The sequence below is a fragment of the Euleptes europaea genome, chromosome 17 (genome assembly GCF_029931775.1).
Source record: "Euleptes europaea isolate rEulEur1 chromosome 17, rEulEur1.hap1, whole genome shotgun sequence".
NCBI lineage: Eukaryota > Metazoa > Chordata > Lepidosauria > Squamata > Sphaerodactylidae > Euleptes > Euleptes europaea.
The window spans coordinates 7,925,005-7,937,901 of record NC_079328.1 but is presented as its reverse complement, the minus strand read 5'-3'; the positions used below and the strand labels follow the sequence as shown (position 1 = coordinate 7,937,901).

Genomic DNA, 12,897 nt, shown 5'->3' with positions numbered 1-12,897 from the left:
GGAGGTTGTCGTAGGCTCGGATCGTAAGGTGCTGCTACATAGAATCATAGAGTTGGAAGGGACCACCAAGGTCATCTAATCCAACCCCCTGCACAATGCAGGAAATTCACAACTACCTCCACCCCCAGTGACCCTCACTACTACATGCCCAGAAGATGGCCAAGAGGCCCTCCCTCTCATCATCTGCTTAAGGTTATAGAATCAGCATTGCTGACAAACGGCCATCTTACCTCTTCTTAAAAACCTCCAGGGAAGGAGAGCTCACCACCTCCCGAGGAAGCCTGTTCCACTGAGGAACCGCTCTAACTGTTAGAAAAATCTTCCTAATGTCTAGACGGAAATTCTTTTGATTTAATTTCAACCCGTTGTTCCTGGTCCGACCTTCTGGGGCTACAGAAAACAACTCGGCACCCTCCTCTATGTGATAGATGTTCTAGTACTTGAACATTGATATCATATCCCCTCTCAGCCTTCTCCTCTTCAGGCTAAACATACCCAGCTCCTTCAACCTTTCCTCATAGGACTTGGTCTCCAGACCGCTCTCCATCTTTGTTGCCCTTCCCTGGACACATTCCAGCTTGTCTACATCTATATGCTTGTCTTAATACTCTATTGGCACAACACTCATTCCTCTGAAGGAAGCCCATTTCAGTTTGCGAAAAAGAGGATGTTGGTTTTAGCTGATTCCTCCCTTTAGCGACAGACTCCCAGTTTGTCCTGCATGCAGTTTAGGAAAATCCATTGACTCACAGGACACAATTGGGGCGAGGGGGGAGGTAGAAGCCTGTAGTGAGGAGGCAGGGGAGTTGCCTTCCTCAAGCGTGACTCTGCTCATGCCGTTTAAGAACCAAACCTTAGCTTCTGGCCACTTCCCCCATGTCATTTAAGAACAGACTATAACAACTTTGCAAAGTGTGAATGATTCCTCTTGAAATGTATGTGTTGTACAGGTGTACTTATCATAGAGCCAGGACTGACTGCAACTCTGTCCAAAGACCCTGGTTTGCGCCTGTTTAATGTGTGGAATGGCTTTGAAGGGTCTGGATTTAAAGGAATACAGTGAGCTTTGTCTCCTGATTTCACCTTTCGTAACTGTGGTTATTTTCCCTTCTCTTCCCCACTTTAGAAACTACCTCTTCAGATTACATCTTGAGGATCTTTCTCTGATTCAGGTAAGTCCACTGTGTTGAGCAAATAAAAACTGTAGCACACATAGGTATTTATTAGGGGAAATGTCAAAAAACCTCAGGATTGGAACTGATGTGGTTGACTTTTGCTGTATCTCGCACTACCCCCAAATCCACTTCTTAGCCCTAATTTTACAGCCTTGTTCCCAGCTACAACTGAGAAGAAGAAGAAGACGAGGAGGAGGAGATGGTTTTTGTATGCTGACTTTCTCTACCACTTAAGGAAGACTCAAACCTTCCCTTCCCCTCCCCACAACAGACACTCTGTGAGGTAGGTGGGGCTGAGAGAGTGTGACTAGCCCAAGGTCACCCAGCTGGCTTCATGTGTAGGGGTGGGGAAACAAATCCAGTTCACCAGATTAGCCTCCACTGCTCATGTGGAGGAGCGGGGAATCAAACCCAGTTCTCCAGATCAGAGTCCACCACTCCAAACCACTGCTCTTAACCACTACACCATGCTGGAGTAATGCAGGGGGGTGTCTGCTGCACAGACGTGGCTGTCTCCTCCTCCTCCTTTGTGGTAATGGCATCCAGCCAGGGAGTGTTAGGTCTCCAGCATTTTCTTTCCCTTTTGTCGTGGAACTGCTGACATGTAGGTTTTCTGGGGCATGGAGAGACGAGGCTTCATGGCCTGGAAAACTACTAGATTGGATTACTAGATAGGGAAAGGGCTCGCGGCCTGAGGCCAGGGCCTGGGGCGATCTCTGCGGGCCTCTGTGTATCCTAGGCTTGCACAGCTTGTGAGTTACCAACGCAAATGCTGATCTATAATGTCCCCTTCAGGCCTGAAAGTAGCCAAATTGTTAAAAGACTAGTTCTTCTTACTTATCTTTTCATATTCAGTATTTATTCTGCTAATTAAAAAAGAAAATTGAAGCAAAATCACATTATCACAGAATTAAATGCAGAGCTGAATTTGGGGGCAGATTCGAGGTGTTTCTTGTGCTGGGAGACTTCTTCATATGTGGATATGGTGGATTCTGCAGGAGTCCCTTCAATTTCCACAGAGGACTGTCCCTAGAGTTTTCAGGGAAGATTTTCCTATGGAATTCTTGAGTTGATTTCTCCCATCTCTCTAAATAACACTGAGCAGTTGGGCTGTTTCATTTTATAATAACCTCAGTAGTGTACTTTGTTTAGCTTTTGATATATCTTTTATTATTACTATTAACTGACTTTGCCTCTTTCTGTTTCTGGTTTATTTTACCCCTTTATTCTTTTGCTGGTTCTACATACACTTTCTTTAATGCAATGCCCTTCTTTCTTCTGTGATTCCTTCTTGAAAGCCCTCAGATCTTTGGGCTCAGAAACAGCCACTAAGATGGGGGGTGGGAAGGAGAGAAGAGCTCACGAATGGGGCACACAGCCCCGGGGGTGGGACAATGAGACGGGCAGGTGAGCGAGTGGATGGGAAGGAAGGAATACGAGATGGTTGAGCCAGCAAGGGCGAAAGGCAGCAGAGCCAGAGAGGAGGGAGGGAGGGAAAGCAGATCTGGAACAAGAGGCAGGGAAGTGGGGGCTGGGGGTAGGAGGAGTGGGATTTGCCTTTACCTAGAAATCTTCACTGGTTCCCCTCTTGTTTTCCATGTTCTTTGAACCAATATTGCTGGTCACTGAAATATTTATTTATTTATTTATTTTTGACCCCCTGCCTTTCTGCAGATGATTTCAGTAGCATGCTTGGATGCAAATTGTGGGTACTATTGATGGTCACTTGTATGCAGTAGTTCATATTTGGAAGTGACCACTCAGGTTACTGGCTTACTTTCATCCCTAATAATTTGCAGAATATAAGTGAAGAAGAAAAAATAATCGACTCTAACCCAGTGTGCAAAGGTTTCTCCTCCGAGTCACCTGGAAGCATTTTCTCACAGGTGACTAGGACGTTGCTGGTCTGCAGCAATGTCCAATAGCTTAAATAGTTACGTGTCTTTGCTTTACTATGCCCATAATGAATGCCAGAGTTTACTTTCCTTGGTGTAGCATTTTGGTAGTTCTTCTACCCCTTGAATTAAATTTTGTTCATACATATGCAACTGTAATGAAAAAGGCAAACATCTTCTTTCAAATGCTTATTCAAATGCCAGTTTTCTGAGAAAAGGACAGCCCCAGGTGACCCCGTTGCCTGCCCAAACTCAGTGGTGCGCTGCCAAAAAATTAGACAGTGTGTCCAGATTTTTTTGTAAAGATGCAAGATGTACCGTATATACTCATGTATAAGCCGAGTTTTTCAGCCCAAAAAAAGGGCTGAAAAAGCCAGCCTCGGCTTATACGCGGGTCAGTACAGTAGAGGAGGGAGGAGGAACTTACAGCCGCCGCCATCGCCGCTGGGCCCGCGCGGCTTCCCCCGGCCAGGAGCACCCTGGGAAGGCCTCCTGCGGCCGCTGGAAGGCCTCGCCGTCGCCCCCGCCAGGCGCGGCGGCTCCACCCGGCCAGGACCGGCTTGGGAGGGCCTTCTGCAGCCGCTGGAAGGCCCCGCCGCCGCCCCTGCCGGGTGCGCGCAGCTCCCCCCGGCCAGGAGTGCCCTGGGGGGGCCTCTTGGGCCACTGGGGGGCCCGCCGCCGCCTTCGCCGGGCCTGGAGCGGCCTAGGAGCGCCCTGGGGGGGCCTCCTGGGCCACGGGGGGGGGGGGGGCGCCGCCGCCTGCCTGCGCACCTGGATCTAAGGTAAGCCTGCTGGGGGGGAGGGGTTATAAGCCGACCCTTGGCTTATACGCGGGTGCCTAATTTTTCCCCATTTTAGGGGAGAAATTAGGCACCTCGGCTTATACGCGGGTCGGCTTATACACGGGTATATATGGTAATAGCAGGTTTACTTGGAACTAAGTCCCATCCAGGTGAAATATTGATTACAGCCAAAGGCCAGCATAAAATATAAAATATACATCCTATGATAAAATTATGCAGCTCCCACTTACAGCATCTCGTCCGTACTAATTAATCTGAAGGTTTGCCCATAAGGTCTTTGTTCTTCATAAATGCCTTCTGTTTCCAGCAAACATAAGAGCAAAGTTTTGCTACAGAATATGAAATATAAGTCACCCTGTCTTCCAGTAGACATTCTACCAAGGAGGTCTCAGAGGTGTAAGAGTGTACAAATTGAGATAATAGGGGAGTAATTAAACAATTTCTGGCATCATCATAATGTTCACAATGGAGCAGAATATGTGCTAGCGTCTCCACCGTATCCATGGAACAAGAGCATTTGTGTGTCCCTCTTGGGCAATGAAGAAACCTTCCTGAAAGTACAGCAGATGGAAGGGCATAAGATGTAATAGCAGTTTACACTTAACTGGACGTGATTGACATTTGGAGATCATCTTCTGAAAAAGACCTCTTGAGGTATGCCTCAGAGTGATGTACATTTCGGACCAGTCATTTGTCTTCTTGAAACTAAATTCTTTCAAACACCTGGGAAGACATGCTGAGGAATGTATAATATGTGTCCTGAAGGCAAGAAGAAGAAGATTTGGTTTTTATATGCCGACTTTCTCTACTACTTAAGGAAGAATCAAACCAGCTTACAATCGCCTTCCCCACCCCACAACAGACACCCTGTGATGTAGGTGAGGCTGAGAGAGTGTGACAAGCCCAAGGTCACCCAGCTGGCTTCGTGTGTAGGAGTGGGGAAACAAATCCAGTTCATTAGATTAGCCTCTGCTACTCAAGTGGAGGAGTGGGGAATCAAACCCAGTTCTCATGTGGAGGAGTGGGGAATCAAACCTGGTTCTCCAGATCAGTGTCCACTGCTCCAAACTACCGCTCTTAACCACTACACCACGGTGGCAAAGAATCATAGGCATTGGGTGCAATCCACTGGGAAGGTTGCTGTGCAAAAGCAGATCTGTACTTAACCTTTGTGGTTTCAGTTCCAAGGGTCTCAGAATCTTCGTGGTTTCAGGCTATTTTAGGGTCTCAATCTTCTTCAAAAGACTTGGAAAAATCCCATTTCATTGCTTGCCTTCCTTAGTATGCATTTTAAAGCTCTGGTTTGACTGTAGCTTTTGGAGCAAAGTTTCCCAAAGCACTTCAAATTCTTCTTTGGTATTTTAGATTCTCACAGATGTTCTGTACAAGAACATGAATGATGCGCAGGTGGGCTTTCCCTTCCCTCTTCCTTACCACATGTGCTGTTTGATGCATGATTGCTAAGCTTTGCAGATAGTAATTCTTTGTTTGATCCTCCTAGCATTGAACAAAGATTTACCTTGCTTTCTCCCACTCCACTTTGTGAGAAGTGGAACAATTGGTGAGTGCAGGTTGGCAGCAAGCATATAAACGCTTGCTGCCTTCCCAGCCTGCTGAAAGCAAGAACATCTCCTCTATACCAACCTCAGCATTCTCGCCCTGCCCTTCTCCCTTCTTCATGAGTATCAACCCAGATGCTCAGCATGCAAGAATTGGTGCCAGCAGCCCCGCTAACCAACAGCTGCAAGCCCTCGGCACAATCGGTGTTTGCATGCTCTCTGTGGACACGGGAGAGGAGATGGATTTTTACAGCGCATTCCTGAGATGCGCTGGCATCCCGACTGAATGCCCTTAGGAGGCCAGCAACGAGGCATGCCTGCGCAAGGGCCCACACCGCCGGCGCCTGGAAGGCGCACGCCGGAGTTGGTGGCCCCAGCGCCAGCATGCAGGCCTGTCCCTGGCTGCTGCCACGGCAGCGCTGAGCCCAGTCACTGCTGGAGCCTCCCGCCGGCATCCAAACGCCGGCACAGGTTGCGGTGGCAACCCAGGAGGCATTCCCGGGTGGGGGGTGGGGCCGCCGTTAGGCGGTCTCCTGAGCCATTTTGGCTAAGGAATGCCCCCTTTTATTTTTAGCGAGGCATAGGGTTGCACGGAGTTTTGCCCCCGGGCGGAGGTTTCAGCCAGGCCAAAATCTCCTTAGGAGGCAACGCCGCTGGGTTGCCTCCTAAGCCCAGCACTCGCATTCCTCTCAGAAATGTGCTGTTAGCCTCCTTGGGAGATACTTTCCCAACACATGTTTTCCAGGAAAGTTGTATAGGATTGTAGACTGGATTTACTTTCCTTGGCTGCATCTGGCAACCTTTAAAGGAATTAAGTTGTAAACAGCCATACTGGTCCATTTAGAAGCCCCAAACAAGGACAAAATCTGTGTAATCCTTTTTATGGGTGGTGGAAAGTCAATCGGATTGACACAAACCTTCATGCAAGCTTTTGAGTTCACTGGAGCCAGCACAGTGTAGTGGTTAAGAGTGGTGGTTTGGTGCGGTGGACTCTGATCTGGAGAACCGGGTTTGATTCACCACTCCTCCACATGAGCGGTGGAGGCTAATCTGGTGAACTGGATTTGTTTCCTCACCCCTATACATGAAGCCAGCTGGGTGACCTTGGGCAAGTCACTCTCTCTCAGCCCCACCTACCTCACAGGGTGTCTGCTGTGGGGAGAGGAAGGGGAGGTGATTGTAAGCCGGTTTGTGTCTCCCTTAAGTGGCATATAAAAACCAACTCTTCTTCTTCTTCTAGAACTCAAAAGCTTGCATGAAGTTTTGTGTCAATGTTTTACACGCACTTACGCTGGCAGCGGGGTCACACCGCCTAAGAGGTTTCAGGTTGAAACCTCAGGAATGCACTGTTAGTGTCCTTACATGCATGCAGAGAAGGCCAAATGGAAATTCTTAACACTGCAACTACTCACCTAAGGAGATACAAATTCTTTGAGGAAAAATCACATGGGCTACATGACCCAAAATCTTGGATTCTTCTGGGTACGGTTCAATTGCCAACATCTGTTTTAATTATTATAGCACCTAATTAGTGTGCATGCTTGTTCTGGAAATATATGAATTGCCAGCCAATTTTCTTGCCAGGGCACCTGCGTACTACAACACTCTCCTTGTATTTTGCTAGGCTTTTCTTACAGCTCTTCTTGCTGGTTCTTCAGTTATAATGCCTTGGTGCGAAGCACACGTCAGATGTGGTGGTTGGTGTTCCAGCATTTCATTTGAAAGCATGTGTCGACAGCTGTTCAACCTTGCTGCATTTTGATTACAAAATTTGCCTAACAGAAGATCTCAGCATGTACCAGTAGTTCAGCAGCATTATTCCCAGATCATCCCAAGCGTTGCTAAAGGGTACGGCTGAAGCAAATGCCAAATTTGTTCAAGCGCATTTTGACACAGCTTGAAGTGTTTCCTCACAGTTCCTTTTCAGTTGGATTTTGAATAGTGCTCTGAGGTGTCCTAACTGAAGTCTATTTAAAATAAATCTAAAAATTGAGTCTATTCAGAGGATCTGAAATGAATGTTGAGTTCTATTTCCAGTCAGTCCAGTCCACAAAAGACTTTCCTGCCCAACTCCAATCCCAGCACAACACAACAACACCTTCCCTTTCCCAGGTACTCAGAGCATTGAAGAGAATTCAGAGGAGGAGTACGTGGGTCTCACTTTGTGGCATGTAGGACAGACTAGTCCCTTCCCAAGACACATGGGTGCAGTGAGAATTTTTCTTGTTGTGTCTGTCTGAAAACCATGACACAGACTGAAAGAATGACCTTGTTTCTCTCTCAGAAATCAAGGAAGATAATTTGCTCTTGCTGTGCGCACTTCTCTGCAGGGCCTAGTGCAAAGAGAAAGGCTTTGCATTTCATACATGTTAATTACCTTGATAGTCAGCCATTATATGAGACAACCCGAAAAAAATGGGTGAATGAGCCTCCTGCATCCTTTGCATTCACCCAAAGGCTTGTGGGGATGATTGAAGGTGGAGACCACCAGAAATAATGGCTGCCTACAATCACTAGCTAAAATTTGTGAACCCCTGCTTGCAAAACTAACTTTCACCCAGATGGTTTACTATTAAATAATATCTGAATGTATATTGTTTTGATGGGCCTCTGTGCACGGAAATTCTGAGCATCTTGCATCAGGAGAAGGCTCCTTCTGCCCAAGGAAATCATCCCCCCTAACACAAGGGCTCTTTGAGATCCAGCCCCCCTAATACATTACACCTTTCCACTGGTTGGTTGATAGTGCTGTCTTACTTTGTTTTTAACATCTGGTAAATATCTTTTATATTAGCAGTTCCTACAAGGATAGCTAACTATTTTTTGCTTTTTTTTTTATTTTTTTGTCTTTTTTTTTTTTCTTTTCGTTTTGAAATGATTACCCAGGCCTTATATCTTTTTTATATTTTTTTTTTTATTTATTTTTTTATTCTTTTAAATTCTTTTTATTTAATCTTATTTTTTTTTTTTTATTTTTCTTTTATATCTTTTGTTTTTTATTTAATTTCTTTATTTCTATTTTTCTATCCTTTTTTTTTTTATTTTGATAATCAAAATCTAAAATCAATTCGTATGTGAACTTTAGTTTGTTTCCATCCTGGTCAAATGCAGCCCATTTTAAAGAGTACCAGTTCCGACCAAGTATATTACTCTTTGAAAATGTTATTATGGACTTAAATGGATTTAATCCTAAGAGCCGTAGATCCATGAGGGGAGAGGGACAGCAGTCTTTTAACAGGGAATTCTCTGGATCCTCCCCAAGCTAAAATCTTTGGGAAAGCAATGGCAGTTAAAGTTAATTAGTATAAAACTGGTGTAAGTTCTGTGGTACAGATATATACCTTATTGCAGAGGTCCCCAACCGTTTCGAACCTGCGGTCACCTTTGGAATTCTGACGCAAGGTGTTGGGCACCACACCAAAATGGCTACTGCAGGAGCAGATCAGCTACAAAATGCCAGGGGTGGGGTTTGGTATAACTCTAATAGTAACTCTGCAACATTTTGGCAGAAGGTGTGTTTACCAGGATGCCTTTTCAAATGAACGTATTCTTCAAAATACTACACAGTAACACAGTGACAGTTGTTACAGGCTTTGACATATTAGAGCACATGAACATGGAATTAGGTGTACATTTGCAGACTTATTCAATATGAAACCTTATTCTTCATAAATAACATTTAAAATGAACATGCCTGGCTAAGAGCCACTATTAGAAAACTCCTCTATTGCTTAAAAACCTTGAAAGATAAGCTTTTGGAATTTAACTGAATTTTTCGGAATCCAGCAAAGCTTGTAAAACTCAGTCTGCCATGAACACTGACTGTTATGACATAGTATTGTATAATATTGTGATATTGTGTTTTAAGGTTTATATATGAAAATATTACTATAGAATAGATTCATTTTTACTGTATTCTTTGAGAGATGTATTTTCTGGTAATATTGAGTATCGTGAAAGTATATTAAAGCTAAAAAGAGACTGTGTAAGACATAGGCAAATGGCCTGTTAGAGGAGGAAAGCCCATATAAGGTAATCTGTCGGAATATAAAGTAATCTGTTGGAATACGAGGTGAAATTTGACAATACAAGGAGGAAATCTTTATAAGGTAGCCTGTTGAAACAAAAGGAGGAACTTCCTTATAAGGAAGTCGGCCGGAATACAGGGAGGATGTTCATATATGGTCTAAAACTAGCCCTGGAATCCTAGATAAGCCGGAATACGGTGACAGTATTTAACGGTTAAATTACGGATTGAAACAGTATAAATAGGGCAGAGAAAGGGCTGGACCTTCAGACCTCTCTCAGAGGGTCTCAGAAGAAGGTGTTGGTATGTATGGCTCTACAAATATATTATTCCAGATATTGTGAATTAGGTACTTTGAACTAAATCAGACTTCTTTAACTGTTATATTTTAAGTGTTGGATTTTAAAACTGAATAGTATGTAGAACCTGCTTGCTTTACTGTATACATTGTTACTATACATTGTTACTGAATGTTAAGACTTTGTAAAACTTGCATATACACATATATATACATAATTACATTGGAGTATATCAATAAAAAGGCTTACTTTTAAAAGTGGGTAAAGTAGTTGCTTAGTAGGTGACTATATGAATAAGATAACATACCACTTCTCAGGAAGGGGTCAGTTCTAAGAGCATAGTCACACGAATGGCATTGACCCACTTCACAGTGATTGCCGAAGCAACTTTTTAAAAACTGCACAGCCAATCAGAAGCTCGTGCTTGGCCCTGCCCACTTTCTAGAAACACTTGGTAGGCACCAGACACTGTAGTTGCTCATGTATGGTGCTATGTAGGGGTGTGCATACCTATATGCGAGAACAGAAAGAAAAGCTAGAAAAGGTTGTTTCGGCTTTTTTTTGTCTGGAAAAAAATGTGCCATGTACACAAAGCCAAGAAGCCAAAATCCAAAAAAGACAAATATTTTTGGCTTCTTTTCAGCTCCCCTCCCCCCTCTGGTCTCATGGAGCCTTTTCCCTTTAACTTTTAAAGGGAACAGCTGCCTTATACTCTAGTCTATAGGGACTCTTACCAGGGCTCACGGGGGCTGTTTTTAAGGTAGAAGCACCAAATTTTCAGCGTAGCTGCTGGTGCCTCTCCTTACAAGAACCCCCATGTTTGATTAAGTTTGGGTCAGGGGGTCCAATTTTATGGTGGGTATTTTTCCTCCATTGGAAACAATGGAGGATGGATGGGAGCACCCTCTTTCGGGGCACATAAAATTGGACCCCCTGACCCAATGGACCCCAAAAGGTTCCGATATTCCCCCCCCCCCAAAAAAGTTGGAAGTTTGGCTTTTTTTAGATTAAAAAAAAAAATTGGGTCCATTGAATTTGAATCCAAAAAATACCCAAAAAAATGCCACACGCCCTTATTGGGGACCTCTTTCTTTTGCAATATCGGGTGAGATCTTGCAGATCCATTTTATTCATATATGTGTTTTCCTCTATGAGAAGGGCCCTTCTTTCTCTACCACAAGATGTTCAGAATTTATCAAACCATGAAGGATTTGAATCAAGCATTTCCTTCCTCCTGGCCTCCCTACCTGACCTCAGCAAACTTTTGTTGCAGCTCTGGCTGACTTTTTGTCAATCTCAGCTGGCTGGGAAGAGCAGAGCTGACTATCCAATAGTAAAAATATTGAGTTTGCATTTAGCTCTGAGACTTGGGGGAGGAAAGTTCAGAGGGGAAGAATGCAATCCTTTGTTGCATTTGATAGATTACATTTTATCTCTGTTTCTTTGCTTGTCTCAGTGATAACTTGTAGTTATGTGATCAATATATGTGCATGTAAAATAAAATAAAAAAGAGAAAAGAATGTAGCTCCTTTCTTTAAAATCCTGGTTGGACTTTACCCAGGACGTGGCTCTGAAAAACGATAAATGAGGCTGCCCCCGCTGAATCAGGAGAGCTGTAGGCCATGGGACAGGCTTCCAGAAGATCTGATTTATTGTTCTTGGAAAGAGTACTTGGATGGACTTTGGTCCTGGAGGGCAGTTCTAATGTGCATCTGCCATCTGTATTTGTTAGGTGAGAGCTAATTACACGTGGTGGCTGTGATTCATAATAGCTTCAACAGCCGGATCTGTGCAGTTCAGTCTGTAGTGTCATTCTGTTGTCTGGGAAGTCTGGTGAATAGATTTTGTTATTGTCCAACTTAGTTTGTACCTTTGACTTAAATCCTCAGTTGCATTGTATCTATCTTAAAATGTTGTACGAATACATGGCACAGTCAAACAGATAACGATAGTAAAAAGCCAACTGAATGAAATTATGAAATTATGTAGCTAGCTTTGGGCACCCTGTAATTAAACCACCTTTGAAAATGTTATGTTTTGCCAGTATCTAATTATCAGAGCCATCTGCCGAAGACAGGCTCTGCCGTCTGCCTAGAATTTTTGTTCCCTTTTTGTTTGTTTCTGTTTTTGTTTTATACATGTAGATATGTACTCTGGTTTGTATGAATTATGTATGAATGTTGCTGCTCCATGTCTCTTGTCACAAGGCATTATGGGTATAACAGTCCTGTACTTCATCTACAGTGAGCACCACACCTGTCCTTCAATGCTCTCCAGGGCTGACTGCCAGCACCCCCTTGGCAACTGCTAGGAGATTTTTGAGGGTGGAGTTTGGGGAAGACGTGACATCACTTTTGGATGCTGCTGCAGGAATTTTTGTTTCTCTCTGGTAAATTTCATAGAGACATGGAGAAATTCCTAGAATGTCACTATGGAGGCCATTTTCCAGCTGTTTTTTTTTTCTTTTTCTGCTGCTTCTCAGTTTGTCAAGAGTGGGGGATTGGGGCAAAAGGTGAGGGTTTTATCCACCACTGGTGGGCAAATGGCAAGCCTAGGCTAAGCCCTCTTTTCCAACCTTGCTTCCTCTGTGACCTTTGCTTTTTCCCATCTCTTGACTTGACTCCATCGTTTTCCCTTACAGCACCTACAATAAGTCTTCCCTTTAGAAGACCTAAATGACGCTCCCTTTCTCCTGTCATAACACTAGTTGAAACCCTTCTTCTCTGCAAAGCTGTTGGTCTAACCCCTTGGCCTTAATTGCATTTGGGAACAGGACTACGTTTGCAGAACTGCATGCAGACAGATTTGTTTGTTTGTTTGTTTGTTTCAGAACATAGATATCTCACTCAGAGCAGCTAAATTAGAGCATCTAAATTAAAACTATTCAATCATACAGTCTTATAGGGGAAACTGTTACGCCAAGCACAGAGGTCTCCTTTATTGGGGGGAAATTAACTGGAGACTAGATAGAGCTATGGAAGAATCTGGCGAGGGGATCTTTTTAACTAATTATGCGCCAGTTGAGCAAACCAATGGAAAATATCCAATAAAGAGGAGGCTTTTATGAATTTTGAAGGAGCCCCATGGTGCAGAGTGTTAAGCTGCAGTTTTGCAGTCAACTCACGACCTGAGTTCGATC

At 44.1% G+C, this 12,897-nt stretch overlaps 1 protein-coding gene across 1 annotated transcript in view; it reads left to right on the top strand.

The window, feature by feature from the left end:
• The window catches only part of SEMA5A (semaphorin 5A), a 132,875-nt gene that overhangs the window by 20,613 nt on the left and 99,365 nt on the right, over positions 1 to 12,897 (top strand). The window contains exon 3 of the mRNA XM_056862973.1: positions 1,127 to 1,172. Coding sequence (XP_056718951.1) covers positions 1,127 to 1,172 — 46 coding nt within the window. The remainder of the gene's footprint in view (positions 1 to 1,126; positions 1,173 to 12,897) is intronic.